This window comes from Emydura macquarii, unplaced genomic scaffold (assembly GCF_026122565.2).
Source record: "Emydura macquarii macquarii isolate MOO-44397 ecotype Brisbane River unplaced genomic scaffold, CSIRO-AGI_Emac_v2 contig_1348, whole genome shotgun sequence".
In the NCBI taxonomy this organism is placed as follows: Eukaryota; Metazoa; Chordata; order Testudines; family Chelidae; genus Emydura; species Emydura macquarii.
Genome location: NW_027131485.1, coordinates 4,368,113 through 4,388,985, shown reverse-complemented (window position 1 = coordinate 4,388,985; position 20,873 = coordinate 4,368,113). Strand labels below are relative to the sequence as shown.

Below are 20,873 nucleotides of genomic sequence, written 5' to 3'. Positions count from 1 at the left end.
GTTCCGTGGGGCAGTAACCGCCTCCGGACTCCACCCGCCGCCGAAAATGGGCAGACGGCGGCAGGGTTTTGGCGGCGCGCACTTCCCGCCCGCCGGATCAAATTATTTCGGCCCGCGGGCCGGAGGTTCCCCATCCCTGAGTTAGACAGAAGGCCATTGGTGTGGTGGCTCCTACAATTTGCATATATGCTGCACTACATCCAAAAAGGACTTTCACCTCAAATCTTGCACTATGAAATACCAAAACCTGATGTCTTTCAGATTGTGTTAGATGCATGTATAAACATTTAGAACTTCAACTGGAACTTTTTTTTTTTTTTTTTTGAGAGTCAGTATGATTGCTAGAGGGAGGGGACTCGTTAGCTATAAAAAAAACTTTTTTGGAGTTATTGATCAGCTTTTCCTGACTCTTATGCTAGAACTGCAAAGTGAGAAATAATGACCTTGAACTTGCCAAATCCCTTTTTTAATTTTGCATATCAACTTTAAATATCAGACTTGTAAAATTGTACATAAATTTAGGGAATTTTTTTTTGCTAAAACCTGCAAAGGACAGAACTTAGCTATTTTGATACTAAAAGAACTATTTATTTCACTTTATGTTAAAAATTTGAATGTCTTTTGACTGCCATTGAACATTATGGCCCATCTATACCAGCCAGCATGAGCAACAAAATTCTGTTTTCCAGCTTAATCACACTCTTGAGTACATGGCACACTTCCAAAGCATAAAGCATAAAAGATTTGAATGCCTTTGGGTCACAGATAAACCTGTGAAGCCAAGATTCTGGGAAGTTTTAAGAAGTGGGACTCAGAAGTGGGTTTCAGAACTTTTGGGGTTGCCATTATCCTTGAAAAGGATAGTCTCAGGAAGGGAGTTAATTTATGGTGGACCTGTGAAGATTTGGTTTGGGTTGTCTTGTACTTCACTCTCACTTTCCATTTTATATCTCAAGTTCTAAGCTGCCTAAAAAGAGAGTGTATTAACTGTAGCTAATTCTTGTCTGCAGGTAAAATTTTCAAAAGTGCCAAAGTGACTTAGGAGCATTTGCTCAAATGACTGAGTCTCTTAGGACTCTGTCTCATTGACTTTGGGGATCCTAAGTGCTTAGCACTTAGTAAAATTAGACTTAGGCTCCTGGTGAGAATTTTACCTTGTGTCCTTATGTTTGTGTAGTGCAGCGTCTACTAGTTACTAAAAATGGGTTCATGTTGTTATAGAGAGAGTTAACTTTTCACGTCTAGGCTACTGTTTCAAACTCAACCCTGTGCAATAGTGTTGGAAAGTTAGCACCAACTGTTAATTTCTGTTCATTTCCTAATGGACAAATCCTCATGTCATTAAAACTCACCGTCACCTTTGTTGGCAATTTTAGTAGAGAATCCTAAATTGATTGGGCTTGGGAGGTACCTTCCCATGTAGATGTGATGCATCCAAAACAAGGTGGAGACCTGATGCCAGGAAGCTTGCAGGATCGCAGCCTGTTGGACATCTATTGTACACGAAAATTGGACTTAGTTTTAATACTAAAAATCTAAAGACCTTACGCAAGCAATACATTCATGTCTAAAACCCTCCCTTGAGCATTTTTAATGGATGGTTGTGCTTTATGAAGTTAAGATGGGTCTTTTTTCTTTATTCTGAGTACTTGATATGATCCATAAATAGCAAAACCTTATATCTGAAAGATCTGTAATACATAACTGAAATCATTATGCTTGTGTGGACATGTCCTACACAATAGCCTGTTTCCCTGAATTTTCCTAATTATTTTTGTTGCATCAGATGGAGAGTAAATTCATACATAAGGTTTCTACATCTTTAAATGAGTGTCACAGTAGTCTTAATAAATAATAGCAGAATACTTCATTTCTCTGAGGAGATGTTACGTCTGGAAGTTGGCTTGATTTGAATTAACTCCTTGCTGCTAAGAGTTGGGAATTCTTTCAGCTTTTTTCAGAGCTGGCAATGGATGTACCTAGACCCTCCAGCATGAAAGGATTAACGTTGCTAAATAAAATATTTAAAAGGTTCCAGGTATGTGACATCAGTTAAAGTTGGTATTTTAAATAATCTTACATATATAAACTCCCCAGTGTAGAAATGATAAAACAGGCAGTGAATGATGAACGTACAAACCAAGCAATGAATTTGCACTGCAGCAATTACTTTTTTATATCAGATAGTGTGTGATTAAATACCTGCAAGAAAATTAAATTTACATGATGAATGGAAGTAGGATGAAGGTTAAGCTATTGTGTGAGCTGATACTGAGATGATTGTAGGAAAATATTACTTTCCTTAATTTATTTTGTTTCAAGAGATTTGACTTTGTAAATGTGAACTGATTTTTGAACAGTTATCTTATTTAGTTGATTAACGGTGAATACAAATGTTATCTGTTGAGAAGTTGCTTAGAGAATAGTATATTGGTTTAATTGTACTATAGATGATTAAATTCCAGTAAAGAGTGTGGGTCTTTCCTGTATATTGTCCAAGTTCAGCAAAACGTCTGCTGTTTCAAGTAGGTGTGAGACTGCTGCCATCTTTTGTTTGTTCCTTTCCCTGATTTGAGCATGCTGGGTAGCTGTAAAAGTTACTCTTAAACTGGTTAAATACTAGGAAGGTTAACATTTTCAAAATGTCATCTTAGTTTTAAGCAAGCATAGATCATATTTTATGCAGTCATACTTTCATTGTGGAGTTCAGTAATGACAAGTAACTATTTTTAGAGGTTCTGTGAAGTTTGTGTTAAATATTCCATTGATTTAAGGTCAGTACTTTTATTGCAGCCTACTGCTCTATCATACACTGGATGCTATTTACTATTTTCTGGGGGTCTAAAGTTGATATAAATTCAAATTGTATTTGAGAAGGCTTTCAGTCAGAATTCATTTGTTTTCAAGCAATAATAATTGAACCATGTTAAAATCTAAATAAATTTTGAGAGTTTTTTTTTGTGGTGATTTCAGAGTGGCAACTATCTAGCCAGCTAATGTTGTCATTTGAATTAGGGATTGGCGGGGATGCTCATTGTTGCAAAATAGATCTTGGAGAAGATGCAAACAATTGCAGGTTGTCTATTGCTTCTGGTTTTCATGAAAAATGAGCATTTAGAAGAACAAAGTGCCATTATGTGCAAGACTTGTTGGAAGGGTTTGTAGACCAAAATAAAATAAATATAAGTTCTGTTGTTAGTTCCATCCTATGTGGGAAAGCCATGCTAATTGGTTACCCAGGGTTTTAGCTTGGTCCAAAAAATTTTTCCAATGGTATTGGCACAAATTCATACTATCATAAAGGAACATAGCTACAGTCAGTAAAGTCCACTCAGAACACACAGAAGGTTAAGGGCTAAGGTTTCGTCAGAAAGACAGGAATGCACGGAGTGAACTGCTTGGTACTTGATTTGCCTTCTTGGAAAAGATGAATGTCTGAACCTTCCTTCTGGAATTTTTAAGTGCAGGGAAACACTTTAAACCTGTTTTTTTTTTAAAGCCATCACCTCTGACATTGACTGAGTCTCCATGCTGGTGATCCAGAGTGTCAATGATCTTCCGTTTACTGAAATTTTAATCTCAAAATGCTAATTTTCTTTTGCATTTTTTTTTTTGGCTTAATAATTAAATTGGTTATTGACAGCGTGTCTTTGCTGGAGGTTATGAAGTCCTGTCATGTCCCATCAATAACCAGTTTGGCAAATATGAATATAAATAGTCTGGCTGCATACTAAGTGACTTAACAATTATTACTATTATACTAACAATTATTAGTGGATATCTTCATTTGACAAAACATGGTGAACAAACAGCTTCTTATACTTCTATAGTGCTATGGTCTTAAGATGGACTTTCTTGTTTAGTAGACAAGGTTGTATGTCTTGAACAATTTATATCCCTTAATCCTTCTAGGCTGCACAACAAATCATCGAACTTCAAGAAGCAGCCCAAATAAATGCAGGGTTGCAACCAACTAATCTAGGGAGGAATAACAGCCTACATGATATGAAGACTGTCGTAAAGACTTGGAGGAACAGGTTACCTATTGTGTCAGATGACTTATCCCATTGGAGCAGCATTTTCATGTGGAGACAGCATCATTACCAGGGTAAAACTGCCTGGTCCAGCATGCATTCATCATGTAATTTTCCAGACCACCCACTGTTTTAAAAATATTTATTTTTATAAATGTATCTCCATTCTCTAGTTTCAAGTACTCAAGAATATAAGTGATTTTGATAGTTTAAATGATCAATTTGAAATAGAACTTAATTTTAAAATGTTGCATATTTTGCATTTAAAATATACATTTTCAGAGCTAAAAGAAAAGTTTGAGTATCTTAAATTTCCATTTTCATAAGTCATTTCTTCATGTGTATTTAATCACGACCTGCAAGATTTTCTCTATATTACGTTTGTTTTAAAATTACTGACTTTCCACTTTTTGTCTCTCTAGCTATTGTAACTGCCTATGAAAATAGCTCTCAGCATGATCCCAGTTCCAATAATGCTATGCTGGGAGTTCATGCTTCAGCTTCAGCAATTATCCAGTATGGAAAGATAGCTCGAAAACAGGGACTGGTCAATGTAGCACTGGACATACTGAGTCGTATTCATACAATCCCTACTGTGCCTATTGTGGATTGTTTTCAGAAGATTCGGCAGCAAGTCAAATGCTACCTTCAGCTGGCAGGAGTCATGGGCAAAAACGAGTGTATGCAGGTATGTTAACAATAGCTGTGTCAAGGCATGTTGCTGAGGACATTGAGGATCTGATCCGCCATCAACTTGGATGCCATTCCCATTGATTGTAATAGGTATGCCACATGCAGATCAAAGGCACAATTTGATCCCTAGTTATGCAAGAAATATTTAAATGTAATCCAGACAGTAATGGGGGAGTGAATGAGACGATCATGTGAAGTAACAAATAGAGCTTAAAAAAACCCCATCTGCTTGAACAGACCATGTTAAAAGAGGAATAATCAAGAAAAGAGAAAATGAATGTTCTGAAATATTAAATGGATAAACAGAGAATTTAAAGGTATACCATATGCGGAGAGAGGGGGGGGGGGGAAAGACTGTCATAAGACTAAGTGAAGATTAAACAAAGTTTCGAGTTACTTATGTGTGGTGAATGTCAGGGCACGAAAGTGACACTGAGTGAGTTAAATGGACAAGAAAAATAGAATGTGACAGGCAAAAGAAGCTGAGATAAGATACTGGGTTTAGTGAAATTAAAAGTGGAAAAGAGAATCCCTAATAAAGAATTTCACATAAAGACCAAAAAAGAAAGTTTAAAAATTTTTTGCATCTGTTCTGATTTTTAGAAAGAATTTTTAAATAAATAAATGTATTCTTAAAAATGCTAGCAAATGGTTGCTTATTAAACTTCGAGAGAATTTTTATTTTGGTAACTTTTTAGGAAATTTTTTCCTTTTATTGATACAGAATTCATTGTACAAGGCTTTTTCATAAAAATTTGTTTAACAGGGCCTTGAGGTTATTGAATCAACGAATCTGAAGTATTTCACCAAGGAGATGACGGCTGAGTTTTATGCACTGAAGGGAATGTTCTTGGCTCAGATTAACAAGTAAGCCTGTTAGCTGGATGTGATTCCAGCACACATCTGGGAAAAGTGCAACATAAATATTTTAACAAAATGTTTTAAGCAGCAAAGTTGTGCAAATGTTAAACTAGTATAAAATCAGGATAAAAATGAATATACATACTGATACTTAATTCCTTTGTGGTTTTTAGTAGTAATACACATCACTTTATCTCTTCAAAATACTGTAGAAAAACTAAGTAAAGTAATCCTCACACCACTTCTATTAGAGAAGTTCTATATATGGAGAAAAGGCAAAGTGAACTTACTTGTATAAGGCTCCACAGTGAGTCAGTGGCAGATCTGAGGTTAGGATTCAGAAGTTCTCTTTTTAGTTCCTTGTGTAGTCCAATCTGATTTTCTTATACAATTTAATTATTTAAATTATTTAATTATTTATTCTTATACGATTATTTAATGTCATAGTAAGATGAGAGCTGCTAAAAGGAGACATTGATATGATGAAATGAGTTTTTGTGTAGAGAATTTACTTTGATAAAACAGTTTACTTATTTAAAAAAAAAAAATCCTGCTCAACCCATACACTCAGCTGTCAGCTGAGCAGAAGTGGTATTGCTTTTTCTGAAGCTTGTGCTCACTGTACTCCACTTTCTTAAACAATAGCTAATAAAGGAATAAGAAACAAAATGGTGACAAGATTCAGACCACTTAAACAAATGTCCTGTATCACACAGTATGACAGTGCCATATACAAACGCCTTTCAAATGTGTTAAGCAGTGGTGTGTTACTGTTGGGAAAGATATGGCGCCTTTAATTCAGAAGACAAACTAATTTACAAGCTATAGGTCAAATTCTGTCCAGCGACACCTATGTAGAATTCAGCAGGAGTTTGCATAGATGCTACTAGGGCATTATTCTTGCATGCTTTGTATTGGAGAGTCACTTCACTCATCGCTACAATGTAGTTACTTCTTGAATGAAATTAATCAGCTTTTAAACTGTAATCTGCAACACTATACAACAGATCAGGGCAGGAAATGACTATCTTCTCCCCTGGAAACTAGAAGGAATTTTAAACAGGCAGAATGTAGTTACTTTGGTACGAAGTGCAAGAGGATCTTTAATGACCACAAGTGGGCCTTCATTTTACATTTCATCTGAAAGATAGGCAGTTTACATTTTTAACAGGGGCAGATGAAATAAATAATTAAAGCTGTCTATATTCCAAGGAAATGTATGGGGTAGAATGGTAAGTTTTTTTTTTTTTTTAATTCAGTTCTCAGATATTCACTGTTTCTTTCTTTCTTGCAAAAATATACGAAATTAAGTGTAGATTTTTTTTTAGTAATGTATTCTCATACAATTAGCAAAATGAAAATGGCAGTCTTGCATTGCACACCCCAGAGAATGAGTGACTTTGTTGCCTATCAACTGAATTGGAAATTAAAGGTCACCTGTGGGTGTACCATCCCCCTTTGCCACCCACTCTGTGAACAAGGGGAAGAGGTGCCAGAGTGATTGATAGATAATATAGGAGAGAGGGAAGAAAGGGAAAACTATCAACGGGCTTTGTCACTAGAAACGCAAAGTAGTGACAGAGAGAGACATTTATCAGACTGCTCCTATAGTAATCTGTTCTCACCTAGAACATGGAAAGGTACTGGAGGAAAATAAAGTGGCTGTGTAATATTAAGGATAATTAGGTTTTTTTAGTAAGCTATTTGACAAGCAAGTTTTCATTTACATCATGATTTGTCCCTAATGCTAGCCACTTTAATTTTTGTATCGCTACAGATAATTACAAGTTGTGTGGTCTTCTGAATTAATATTCATATTTTTGTATTTAAATGAGATTTTAAGGTTGACTGTTAATAGAGACACATGAGCATTAGTTAACTATAGTACTGTTTATTCCAATGCTTATCTAGTAAAAGGAATGTATTTATCTTAAAGCACATGCAAAGCAGCCCCAAAATGCTTTGAAAGATTCCTCACTTCAGTGGTGCAGTACATCTGTGAGAGAGAGAAAATTAATGCTACAGTGAGGCTTTTCATCCTTTTATTTATTAAAATTGTTTTGCTTGAAATGGAACTAGTGTGTGCACAGTGTTATAACGATTCAGGAATTTAATTTATATTGGAGTAATTTGCACCAAGTGCACAACTTCTGTATTTGAAAAAAATCAAACTGGGAAATGTTTAAGGTTATCAAATTCTGGGGAAGTTTGATAGCCTGTGTCAACTACACAGAGAGTCAGACTAGATCACAGTGGTCCCCTTCAGATTTTGGAATGTGACTCTACTAATTCAATATTTTAGTTGCCAAAACCTTCACTTTTAAAGAAAAGAAATTAAAGAATTTGTCAGAGATCTGTGATCTCCTCAAATCCCCTTCACCTTTTCTCCTGAAAGCCACATGTTCTGACTGTGGAGAGATGGAAGCAGTCACTTTCAGATCATATTGATTTTGTTGCTTTATTAATTTCAGTGTGGGAATTCCACACACTTCCCCTCATTTTTCTGCAAAAAATCTTTCACACACTTGTTTATGTGAGTTTCATCTCCAAGCCCTGAATGTGCTGGACAAGGAATTTGGATGTGGTATCAATACATTACTAATCTGACTTCTCCTCTTCACACCCTCCCAATTTTGTTTCTTCTTTTACCTTTCTGTTCATCATGGAGAAATGTTATTGATGCACTCTTCCTCCACTCTTCTTTTGTAATTCTCTCTTCCCCCTCCCCCCGCCCATCCCCTCTCTCTCCACCATTATTGCAAACAAGTGTTGCTTGTTTGTCTGGCAGCAGTAAGATATGCTTCTAATCAGTTTCCACTGCTGCTTCTGAGATGCAGCAGAAACACTCTGTGTCGGTGCAGCATGGAAGCAAGTCTCAACTGTGACTGAAGTGCTTTTGGGGAGAAATATTAATGTGAGAAACTAGCTTTTGTTTCTCTTTACCCCCAGCTAAATATTATGCCTGGACAAAATGCTTTCCCTGTGGTCTAGTTCAATGAAATAGATTAGGATTGGGTTAGTTTGATATCACTCCGGCTGTTAGGTAAACAAGTGTGAGAGAGAATTTTGCAGAAAAATTAGGGTGTGGAATGCCCACAATGAAATTAAATACAAAGGGCATATTGTATACATGTGATAAACAGAATTAATTGTAATTATTTTCCTCTTCGTAATAGGAGACTAATTCAAACATTGTTTGAAGATCATTTAGATTTTGACAGCAGAGAATCACGACTTCCAAGGATGAGAGGATAAGTGGCAGGATTAGATGAATTCAAAAGAAAGGGCGTTATTTTTAGATCCCTATTCGTTTGTTGGGAGAGTTTGCTTGAAAATATAGGCTGGGTGTTCTTTTAAATAGGAAGATTTTCAGTTTTCCAAGTGGTGTGTATATATAAACCTTTTATCAGTATCTTGGTATTCCCATTATGAAACATTAATTTTCATAAACATTCAACTTTTGCATAAGAAAGTTAATGGAAAACTGATAATGTGGAAAAAAACGCAGTACTAGGAACTGAGTAATGAAAATACAGTTCAGTATTAAGAAGATAACCAGGTTGAGTGCCGTAGACTTTAAGGTCAGCTATGTTGATTATTACTATGTTACTTACTATTACTTCTTATTACGCAGTTTAGTTTTTATTAAGGTAAAATAAATATTCAAATTAGTCACTTGCTGTAATCCTGCAGGTCTGAAGAAGCAAACAAAGCTTTTTCTGCAGCTGTGCAGATGCATGATGTGTTAGTGAAGGCTTGGGCAATGTGGGGTGATTACTTGGAGAATATCTTTGTCAAAGAACGTCAGCTGCACCTAGGAGTATCTGCCATTACTTGCTACTTGCATGCATGTCGCCATCAAAATGAGAGCAAATCAAGAAAATATTTAGCAAAGGTAAGACCTAGAAAATATATTTTTTAAGAAATGGCTATTGTACAACTGCGTCATAAGAGCCAAATTGTTACCTTGGACGTCAACGAGGACAGCGCCGATGAGTAAGAGGCAACACATGTTTGGTATGGTTTATACACATGCTGCAACTTTAACTGCTTAAATAAGACTCAGTAAGTAATACTGCCTGACAGTATTTCAGTTTGATGCCATATGTATCAGGGGCTGTATTGGTGCCATCATAAAAGAGGAGACTATCCTTGGCCCATTTTCCAATCAAAGCTATGAGAGTCCAGGTGAAGAATGCTTTCTATTGTAGAAGATCTTAAAATCAACATCTCCTGTCTGCATTGTTGTTGCTGCTACTTCTGTTTAGGCACAGTGACACAACATCAATAATCTTGGGCTCCAGATCTCCAAAATCTTTGGGTTTTGTAAGCTGAACTTCACCTTATAATGTAGGAGTGTTTGTAGGGGGTAAACTTAGCCCCTCCAGCTGCATTTCCAATCCACTATGCAAAGAGAAATCTGCACAGGAGATGTCTTGCCCTTGAAAATCATTTAGGAATACCAATTATAAGGGTTTTTTACAATAGTTATTGAATTCAAAGTAGTCAATAAGAATATTCCAAGCTTTTTTTTGCATTATGACATGGCAACCAGCTCTCATTGTGCCATGTACGTCTTCATTGTTAAGTGTTTACTTTTTAACAACTCTCATGGAAAAATCTGAAATGGGTGACCTCTGCTGGGAAATGTTCTCCCTTCATATACAGAAGTGCAGAAAATATCCTGTAAGAATGATGATGATATGTCCAGTACTTTGGAGAATGTTACTGTTCTCTCAATCCAGTTTTATAATATATTATGACAAAAATTATTAGCAAGGACTTTCATGCTTTGAGTTCTGCCTTTTAATTTAGCTGAACGTTTAACAAATTAAAACATATAATTAACAATACTAAAGATACTCTTTTGAATTTCAACTTCTTCAATAACACCTCTTCCTTCTACTTAATTGTAGGGGAATAGGCTGTTTGTTACCACCTACAGTGGGGTCAATGATTGCTATCTAAGTTGTGGTTGGACTTTATTTGTATTATCTAAAAGATTTTAAAACACAATTAGCACGTCTTTGTCTGCAGTTTTAGTCTTTGTTTTTTTTTATTTTTAGTCCATCAGACAAATACAATTGCCATCTTTGTGCCTGCTGTTAACTAGCAGTGTTCTGTTGGCAAATCACCAAATTTTACTTCAGATGTCTTTTGGAATGCATAAAATGCATTTATCTTTTCAAATAAATGGCACTTTGAGTGTTTTTCATTTGAATTCAAATACAAACAACAATGTAGCATTAGCTATGTAGTTAAAATCTGGAAAAACTCAGAAATCCAAATATTTAGATTCCAGCATCAGATAATTTTAGCTGCATAGCTCACATTTCCTGCTTTGCCATTTTAACTGCATAAGCTTAATATTACATTTGCATATATATTTTGGTTTTAATTTCCTTTTAAGAAAAAGATGAATTTGCCCATGCCTAATTAATATTAACCTTTATGTTCCAAATTAGGCTTTGAAACTTTCACTTTAAATAGGTGAATGGAATAAGATCCCATCTTGGCTGAGACTTTGACTGGAGACCATTTGCTATGGGTTTATACTGTTAAAGCTGTATTTTTGCAATGGTAGAAGCTGAATGGTTTTAAAGAGAGCTGAGAATTTAGACAGTATAGAAGCAGCAAAACACAGACCTTGCTTTCTTTTTTTCCCCTGTTTCTCTTCCCCTTTTCCTCCCAACTTTTCCTGTACTTGATGTTAAGGTAATTCATTCCCTTTATTCAGAATGTCTTACTGTTTCATTGAGTGACTTCTAGTTTCTCTCAGGTAAATTCTCCCAGCACATTTCCTGCACAAGCTTCCTGTTGAAACCAAGCTGAGATAATATTCAGTGATGTCAAAAGGCTCTTCACAGGAGCTGTACTCCTCATAAAGTACTGAGGAGCAAGCTTTTCCTTCTCAAAGTAACAGGGTGCATGAGAGCACCTTATTACGCGAGCTTTGTGCTTTCCTCCGAAATTAAATAAAGAACAAGCGTGTCAGTGATTATCTAGAATTAGTGATGCAAACTGAATTGTTCCAAATTTGAAGTATTGTGATATCACAGTGAAACAAATGTAGAACAAACTTGTTGATGGCCGAGAGACTTATTTCTAAATGCTGGAAATGTGAACATTTGAAGATTGTTGAAGATTGGCTGGCTGACTGACTGGAAAGATTTTTTTTTTCTTTTGGAAAAAACTACATATAAAATCAAACAGAAAAACTGAGGATTTTGGTTCAATTTGAGTCTTTTCATTGTGAAAATTTAGTTGGAGGTTAGACTCTAAATTTTATTTCACTTTTTGTATCATGATTAAAGATAAATAATATAGTTATTTTAATCACAGATTATGTAACATATATTAAATACTTTTCTAATATTACTTTTCCATACAAATATAGTCTTTAGTTGTGTCAGGGATGTTAACTGATGACAAATGGGAGAGGAGTTGCAGTCCATCTCCCCTCCACAACTATGTGAAATCAAGTTGATTTATTGAAGATGCAATCACCCCTATGAATGGTTTAACACATCCACCAGCAAAAATGCTTCTGTTCAGTTAATGTTCTTAGCATGTACTTGCATAAATTAAATCAACTAATTGCTGATTTTGCTGAAAGATCTTAAATATCTCCATTTCCTATCCTTAGTCATGCAGTTGAAGGATTTTTCCAAGGGTATAACTTTTTGAAGTTCTTCCTTTCTTTCTTGTGGAAGTTCTTTGTTCTCTAATGTAAAATACAAAAAAGACCTATTTTTTTAATGATTTGTGCAGATTCCACAGACTGTGCAGATTCACTTTTGTAAATGACAGTTTGGTAATTTTTGCCACTTATTATATTTTGCCTAGCGTACTATGGTTGGCTCTGTAAGGCTTTTTGCTGCTGTGACTTTTTTGACTAATATTTAAAAACATAAACAGTTATTTATGGGTGAAATATGTAAATTATCAGTGATCAGACTCCATACATGATCTTCTGAATATATTTAATGTCAGAAAGATACAAGTTCAGATGTCCTCTTGAAGCTTCTTTTTTTGCTTTTAGGTTCTCTGGCTTCTGAGTTTTGATGATGATAAGAACACATTAGCAGATGCAGTAGACAAGTATTGTATTGGTGTCCCACCTATCCAGTGGCTGGCTTGGATTCCACAGTTGTTAACGTGTTTGGTTGGCTCGGAGGGCAAGCTTCTTCTGAACCTCATTAGTCAGGTAAGGTGAATATATAGTACAGACAATAATTTCTAGCTCTTTGTTCATGTTATGTTTTTGCAAGGTTAAAAATACTATGAATATTTTTAAAGCAAAATGAAGTGTTAAGATTTCAGAATTACATTGAATCTACAGTTATGAACATTTCTCCATTTTTTTCTGTGTAAGCAGGATATGTTAATTTCAAAATGAAATTTTGGTAAAACAAGATTAAATACACTACTATTATATACCATATCTGCAACAAAACATTAAATTTTCCCTATGGAGTTATATTCCAAATTACATTTTTGTGACCATAATTGCCCATGTTTGGAAATGCACAGTTACATTATGCCTATAAAGCAGAATTAGGGATTAAAGAATTGTTCTCTTTGCTTTAAAGTTGGTTTTTTTTTTTTTTTTTTTTTTTTTTTTTTTAATTAGCAAGATATTATGTTGGTGGTTTGTTGAGTTTTGTAAATGTGTTAACCTCTTTTAGATTTGAGGGTTTAGTGTTTAAAAATGTTTTAGCACTTAGTATAGACAAGTTTAAAATGTTAGCTGCTCACAGTCTAGAGTAGGCACCCTACACACTTAGGTTCTGTCTTGATGGTCAACAAGGGTGATGTGTATTACAATTGTGCTAGCCCTATCAAGTTATCTTAACATGATTGAAAACCACCTTTAAGATGCAGGCTAATGTATGAAGTCATGATAACTGGCTGTATTATAGCCTAGACTCCTCTGGGCTACAGTGTCTCCTGGATGCTGGCAAAGGGAAACAATCACCCTTTTCTCATGACTCCCTTTCTATTTTTGCAGTGTTCCCACTGTCTGTATGCTCGCCCTTGCTCCTACCTTTTTTTAAGCTCCCAAGAGAGAATGATGTTTTAAGAAGAAATAGAAGATAGCAGAATTACAATAAAATAGGGATTTAGACGAGAGGGATACTCCCTATCAGCCTTGAGGAAGCAGAATATTTTAGGGGCAGACACAATGAAATCAGATAATCTTGGTGTTGTGTCTTGAAAAACAGGCGTTCAGCTGTCTACTGAGGATTGATGGATGTGCTTCTTGCCTTAGAATAAAACCTTTATCACAGATTTGTTGTATAAAGCTCTTTTCGGTAAAATTTTCAGAAGTGCTAGGGACATTTTAAAATGATTTCCACACATCTTGCTCATTTAAATGTAAGGACAGTATACTTTAAAGAAAAATTCTGGCTAGAAAAACTTCCTACCATATCTTATGCTTTCCTAAAATGGCCCAGTTAGATACATTGTTCAGCTCATTTAATGGACACTGAGTTTTATAGATTTAAAGGCAAAAGCTGCTTGTTAATGTGTACTCAGCTTTTTCTGTAGGAGCCATAAAACCTTTGTTTGGTGAAAGTGGTATCCCTTTACATTACATAGCTACTTTTCACATTCAGTGCTGCAATTATGTGGAGTAAGGTTACTCTAATGGGCCCAGCTACCACGCAGTGTGGGGTTCACTGGGAATTGTGGCCTAATTTAAAGACTAACTGTTGTCATTATGTCTGTTTTTCTTCTATTATGTGTGTGAGTAAAATCCTTGAGCTGGTCAGGTACTCTCACATTATGCTGTTCCCAGATTTATTAGGCAATGCAACAGTGGAAATTCTAATTAGATATCTCTTGCTACAGTATGCAGAGGTGCACAGTGTTATTTCTGTGAATTTATCCACTTTTTGTTTGGATTTTTTGTTGCTGAAATGCACTTTAATTTTCCATAAATGCTAAATAAAACAAGGAATTTTTGAAATGCACTTGTTTAGTATAAATATTATATAGCTATATATTTGATCTCTTGTATATTTTTTATAGAGTCTTTCAGCAAATCAACAAAATAGTGAATATTATTTCCTGTGTGTTTATATTCATATAGGTGGGAAGAGTCTATCCACAGGCTGTCTATTTCCCTATCAGGACCCTCTATTTGACGCTGAAGATAGAACAACGAGAGCGCTACAAAAGTGGTGAGTTGTTAGTGCTAAAACTCACTGTGCTTAGTTGGCAGTTGCAACTTTGTCTCTCCAGTGCGGATTCCCTGACTTCCTGGTAAATCAAGTTCACTGGGAAAGAGCTCTAACCCTTAATAAGAAACTAAGGGAATAATTAATGATAAAATTGTTTGGGTTTAGTGTTTTTCTGTCTGCAAATACCTATGAATAATTTACAATGTTGTTGAATATATTCATTATGTGAAGTTCTATATATTTACGTGCCCTTGTTACTGTAATATCTGAGAGCTGCACAATCATTAATAGATTTTTATCCTCATAAAACCCTTGTGAGGTACAGAAGTGCTGTTATCCTGAATTTGTAAATAGGGAACTGAGGCAGTTGAACCCAGTCCCAGACCAGTCCCAGTCCACAACATTAACCAGGAAGCTGTCCTTCCTTCCTTTTGGTTAGTTTTGATTTGGAAGAATAGGTCGTGTGTCATTCTGTGCTGTTGAATGAATGTAACTCTGTAGAATTAGCTTTCAATGCACATGCTTGTGTTTCAAATGAGCTTCTTGCTGTATATGCGCTCTAAATTTTTACTTTGAACTTAACTTCCCCTGTTAATGCTCTCTAAAATTCGCTATCGCATTGTAGTTTCAAGGGGAAAATATGAGGGATTTGTCCAGCTGTTTTCAGGAACAAACCCTATGCAGCATTACCACATTGAGCAATTCCACAGCACCTTCTTGTTCTTTTAGCCCATGTAATCTCTTAAGAATAGCTCCCAAGAAAACTATTTGAAAAACTTAAATCTTTCCTTTTGTTCTAGTTGTTGTTTTGTTTTTTTGTTACTTCTTGGTGCATTGTCTAGATGATCACCCGTTTCACTTGTGAATCAGTATATTTAATTTCTGCATATATTTTAAAGGGTACTGTTTAAGGAACATCCTATTTTTCTGGGTCTATTGCTCTACAGAGGAAGAAATGTTCATGAACAATAATACTAAAATTACGTTTTATTTCTTGATCTTAGTTGTATACTGTCTTTTTGATGGTTTCATTACATTAATTTCCAGCAATGGATGTCCTGCATGCAAAATTCTGTCTTATCTATTATACATGCAGTGATCTCATTGATAGCTGATCATTTTTCTCTTGACTCTACCTCTGTACTTTTTCATTCCTAAAACACATTGCTCCTACACAGTGCTCTTTAGTCATGAGGTATCATTTGAAACAACGTCTCATCATTTGGTAAGTTGTAAGCTAAGACCCTGAAATCCAGTGGTTAGTTATAGTATCATTCAGTGGTCTTTTGTATAAGAAATTAGTTTTAGTAAGAGATGTTTCTGAGGATAAATTTCATACTTGTAGACCCTAGATCACCTATTGTTCCACTTATGTTATGAGGTTTCATGAAAGCAGAAAGGAACTGAATATCCTAATTTTTGTCTTTTACTTTAAGAGGAAATAGATTGCACAAACCAGTGCAAAAGGTTAAAGATACAGGTCCTTGCTCCTTTTTTTTTAAATGTATGTTTTGCTCTTAACTTTATGAAACAACTAAATATCATTTGCAGCAAAGTTATTTTTTTAAACAATTTTGATTTAATATTTTATGTTCCACTAAATTATAGAAAACTAGCTTCAGTTTCCTTTTGAAGCTAACTCAGGAGAGTATATTTTTTTGAATACCATGCAGTCATCTCTTTCATAGTTCTGTGAAAGTTAACTATTCTCTTTTGGGTTTTGTCCCAGATTCTGGACAACAGCAGCCAAGTTCCGTAGGAAATCAGTCTCATTCTGCATCAGATCCTGGGCCAATAAGAGCCACTGCACCTATGTGGCGCTGCAGCCGAATTATGCATATGCAGCGAGAACTGCACCCAACGCTTTTGTCCTCTCTGGAAGGCATTGTAGATCAAATGGTCTGGTTCAGAGAGAATTGGCATGAAGAGGTATTCGGACTTAATATAACTATTCAGAATTACTTAACATGCATAAAATCCAGGACAAATTTAGATATGTAGATTATTTCTCTCTAGATTATTTATTTTTCATGTCTGGCAATATTTTCTGTAGATTTTGTTTTAATAAGGTGGTACACAATAAACTGGTCTGTTTAAAAAATAACCCTAACAAATCTGCCTTCAACTGTAAGCATCTGTTAATTATTTCTGTATTTTTAGAAGTGATGTAGATGCTGGGGGAAAAATCTCTCCAAAATAATTAGTGTGATAAATATTTCTACTGATTTTAGTGTTCCAGCTGAAACTTGCATTGTATTGTAAGGGGCACTTTACATTCTTTAATTTAATTTAACACTTTTAATCTGTTTTTGTGTTTCCCTCTATATGTGGTGGTCTGTGAGATAGAGTTGGGAGCTATTGTACAAAGTCTAAATTAAACTTGATCTGTGTATTTTGAAAAGTAAATATAAGAGATCTAGGAAAGACAATGAGAGTTCTGTGACACTTTAAAGACTAACAGATTTAATATTTGGAGACATAAGCTTTCGAGAGGCTAGCTCTCTTCCTCAGATGCAGTAATACAAAAATAGGTAACACAGAGGTATCATATAGGAATCATAAAAGATCTAGTACACTGGAATCTTGCTTGACCAGATAAACTACTTTATCGTTTGCTTCCAAAAATGTTTTTTTCCCCCTACTCCAGACAAGATTTAATAACACAGACTTTAATAAGGTCTCATATTATGAACACTTCATTTTTATGAAATACCCCTCATTTTAATGTACTCCAGAATACGGAGAATTTAAATTACACTTGTCAAATGAACAAAGTACATTTTGTGATGTAGCAAATAAAATGCATCTGTGTAATTTGCTAATTTTTAGTGGTAAGACTCAATGCTTTAACTCTCAATAGTAGACCCCTATTGAATATTTGCTTCTTTTGCTAAACAGCATCACAGTCACTACTACAAATAAACAGAGTTCTTCTGTACTTTGATTTAAAAGCCAGCTCTTGCTTCTAGTGATGGCAGTGGAAGCAGAAAGAGGCCTTATATATGTTTCATAATCTAGATTCAAGTAAAGGATAATTTTACTGTTCTGATTTTGCTGTATTCTAGTACTGCATTGCAGTGTAATGTTAGTGTGTTTTTGTTGTCAAATCAAAAGGCCTAACAACATTTACTTGTTTTTTTTTCTTTTATCCTTGTACTAGGTTCTTAGACAGTTGCAGCAAGGTCTGGCAAAGTGCTATTCAGTTGCCTTTGAGAAAAGTGGAGCAGTTTCAGATGCCAAAATCACTCCCCATACACTAAATTTTGTCAAGAAGTTGGTCAGTACCTTCGGAGTGGGACTGGAGAATGTGTCAAATGTCTCCACCATGTTTTCCAGTGCAGCTTCAGAGTCATTAGCTAGAAGAGCACAGGCTACAGCTCAAGACCCCGTATTTCAGAAATTAAAAGGGCAATTTACAACAGGTGAGATCTGACAACGTATGTCCAAGTTTGTTTTAATAATCTTCAATGACAATATTGTTTGCCGAGTGTTCAGGGTCTTTACGCATCCTTTCTGAGAATGAATAATGACTACAGAACAAATCAAATGTTTAACATTTGAAAAATTTACGATATGCTAGTGTCTGGCCATTCCTATACTCTTTCGAGCAGTAAAAAATGCATGCAAGAAAATTAGACCAAAACACTGAGGACAGAACGTTTGCAGTACAGTATGTAGTTTTTCCATTGTTGCCATAACTGGAGTCAATTATACCTATTTACAAAAATAAGTACATCACAGCACTTCAACAAAAAGACTAGCACATTTTGAGTGCCTGTATGGTGAATGAGAAAGCTATCTGGCAGATGAAAACCGCTAATAGTCCTTATTCATACTAAAAGCAAACAATGTAAGGCACTTAAAATGTAATGGCACTTTACATCTGAAAAGTTCCAACAAACTGTATTATGTACAGTTTTCCAGAATTATCTACATCTAATGAGTGGTATTAATTTAGGCTTCTGGATATCTAGATTATAAAATTCTCTACTCAGATTCTCATAATTGTGTTAGGTAAATTGAATCCTTCACAATAGTCAGGCCTAATAAAAAGGATCCTTTTGGGATGTAACTTATTAGGTATTTCGTATTTTATTTTTTGTATTACTGTATTTTATGTAGCTCTGATGTTGAATTGAAATTGAGTCACTTACCTTATATATAAATAAATAATATAAAAAAAGCTTACAATGCAATTTTAAGTAACAAACACTCAAAAGTATCAAGGCCACTCAGCTGTTGTCTGTGATACAGATGTTTGACATTTAGTGATGGGGGAATTTCATGCCTTCCTTGGGTCATGGAAATTTGCTGCTAGTGCACTGATACTTCTGTGGCTCATCCTGAAAGAAGATTAAAAATCAGATAAAGTGGAATAGTAGCATATAAACTCAGACAGAAAAATATTAAACTTCTGAATTGGAAAGGCATATTTTAATGTCTGAGTTAGGGTTTAGAAAAACAGTTGAAAACGTGATAAAATCATTTAAAAATTTTAGAAGTTAATGTTCATAAGTATTTATGCAACTTACTATATTCAGCATTCAAGGTCAGCACTGCTAGTGAGTGCTTTACTGAGTTCAGTGGTAGAGTTATACTGGTTTTTCATGCATCTCACTGACTATGATGTGAAAATAAGTGATCTGTTGGGATTCTTGTGAAAGTAGCTCCCAGTCACAGATATGACCTACATATCTTGTGCACATTATGTATTGCATGATGTACTCTTTGATGCACAGCAGTTGCATGACAGTGGATAATGGAAGTCCTGAACCATATGATTAAATTTAATGGATAACGGTTACTAGGGAAGGAAACAGTAGTTGAAAAATTTCACATATCCCCAATTGTCTGAAAAGTAGAGAGAATTAAAATACAATTAATGTAGAGATGGATTTCTTATTTTTTAGAAACTTTATTATTTACATATTGCAACAGTCCTTAGGAAACATTTAGTCACCACTCAACATGATGTTTTTGTATTATCTTAGTGTTTGTTTACTCTTCTTGATGCTTTGTTTCCTTCCAGATACAGCTACTGGGAGATCTTAATTTTTGTAGGCTTTAGAGGAGAGTAGTTATGAAGTTAGACTTAGAATTGTAAGAGAAACATAGAAGGCAGTGATTATTTAAAAAACAAACTCACTCCTCCACCCCCCAGCTCATAGAAAAAGGATTGTAAGATTTAAGATTAATGATTTTGATTTTGTAGTCTCCATCTTTGGTATGAATATAAATTATACTGATAAGATTTTTCAGTTTCATTCTTTTTTATGTATTTCCTTTACAAAATTTCAAGGTTTATTAATGACGTATTTAAAGTTTCTAGCTTTGTTATCCTGTCAGACTTTTATAAAAATTTATATGCATCAGTGTTTAAAGAAACCTAAAGGGAGGAGCTTTTCCTGGAGCTATTTAATGAAATAAAGAACATTTTAAAGTAATTGAGACACAAAGTGTTTCTCTTAAGTTTCACTTTAAGAATAAGCAATTTGCCTGATTTTGTTTTCCTTGCAGACTTCAAAATGCATTTTTTTATTATGATTAAATGTGGGTGGGTACCGAATTAAAATAGCTATTTTAGTACCAGATTAGATTATGTTTTAATCTATTAAATTTGGGGTTTAATTCAAAATGGACGTGTGGAAAAAATAGATGAAATTAAATTGGTGAATATGCTTGCTTTGTAGAGTTTTTTATAATTTAATTTATTATACAGAAAATGAAATTAGATTTGTGATTAATTTGCAGTAGTTGTAAAAATCTATGTTATCAAATTAATAGAGGCTTCATTACCTTACTGGACATAGCAAATGTATTAACATTTTGGGCAACAATTAGTAGATCATGCCTACGCTTCTTTATGTGCTTTGGGCCTGTTCCTTTTTCAGTCTGAGTCAATGGGAGTCTGCCTTCTGTCACACTTAGAAGTGACCATGTTTGTATTTGTGATTCTCAACATCTATTGTATTCACTTGATTTGTGGATATTTACATCTGTTTTCTGAGTCTTCTGTGACACGTGTGTCTTTGCTTTTAGACAGATTCTTAACTAACTGTGTTCCCTTCAGTTATTCCTAGGTTAATGTTGACAGATA

At 34.8% G+C, this 20,873-nt stretch overlaps 1 protein-coding gene across 4 annotated transcripts in view; it reads left to right on the top strand.

Annotated features, from left to right (window-relative positions):
• TRRAP (transformation/transcription domain associated protein) overlaps nucleotides 1-20,873 on the top strand; it is a 303,743-nt gene that overhangs the window by 259,461 nt on the left and 23,409 nt on the right. For 3 of the 4 annotated variants that reach the window (XM_067550924.1, XM_067550923.1, XM_067550925.1), the window contains 8 exons: nucleotides 3,913-4,141; nucleotides 4,457-4,722; nucleotides 5,494-5,594; nucleotides 9,282-9,483; nucleotides 12,631-12,795; nucleotides 14,686-14,776; nucleotides 16,506-16,705; nucleotides 17,937-18,198. In XM_067550924.1, coding sequence (XP_067407025.1) covers nucleotides 3,913-4,141; nucleotides 4,457-4,722; nucleotides 5,494-5,594; nucleotides 9,282-9,483; nucleotides 12,631-12,795; nucleotides 14,686-14,776; nucleotides 16,506-16,705; nucleotides 17,937-18,198 — 1,516 coding nt within the window. The remainder of the gene's footprint in view (nucleotides 1-3,912; nucleotides 4,142-4,456; nucleotides 4,723-5,493; nucleotides 5,595-9,281; nucleotides 9,484-12,630; nucleotides 12,796-14,685; nucleotides 14,777-16,505; nucleotides 16,706-17,936; nucleotides 18,199-20,873) is intronic. The other variant, XM_067550926.1, reaches the window with a different exon arrangement.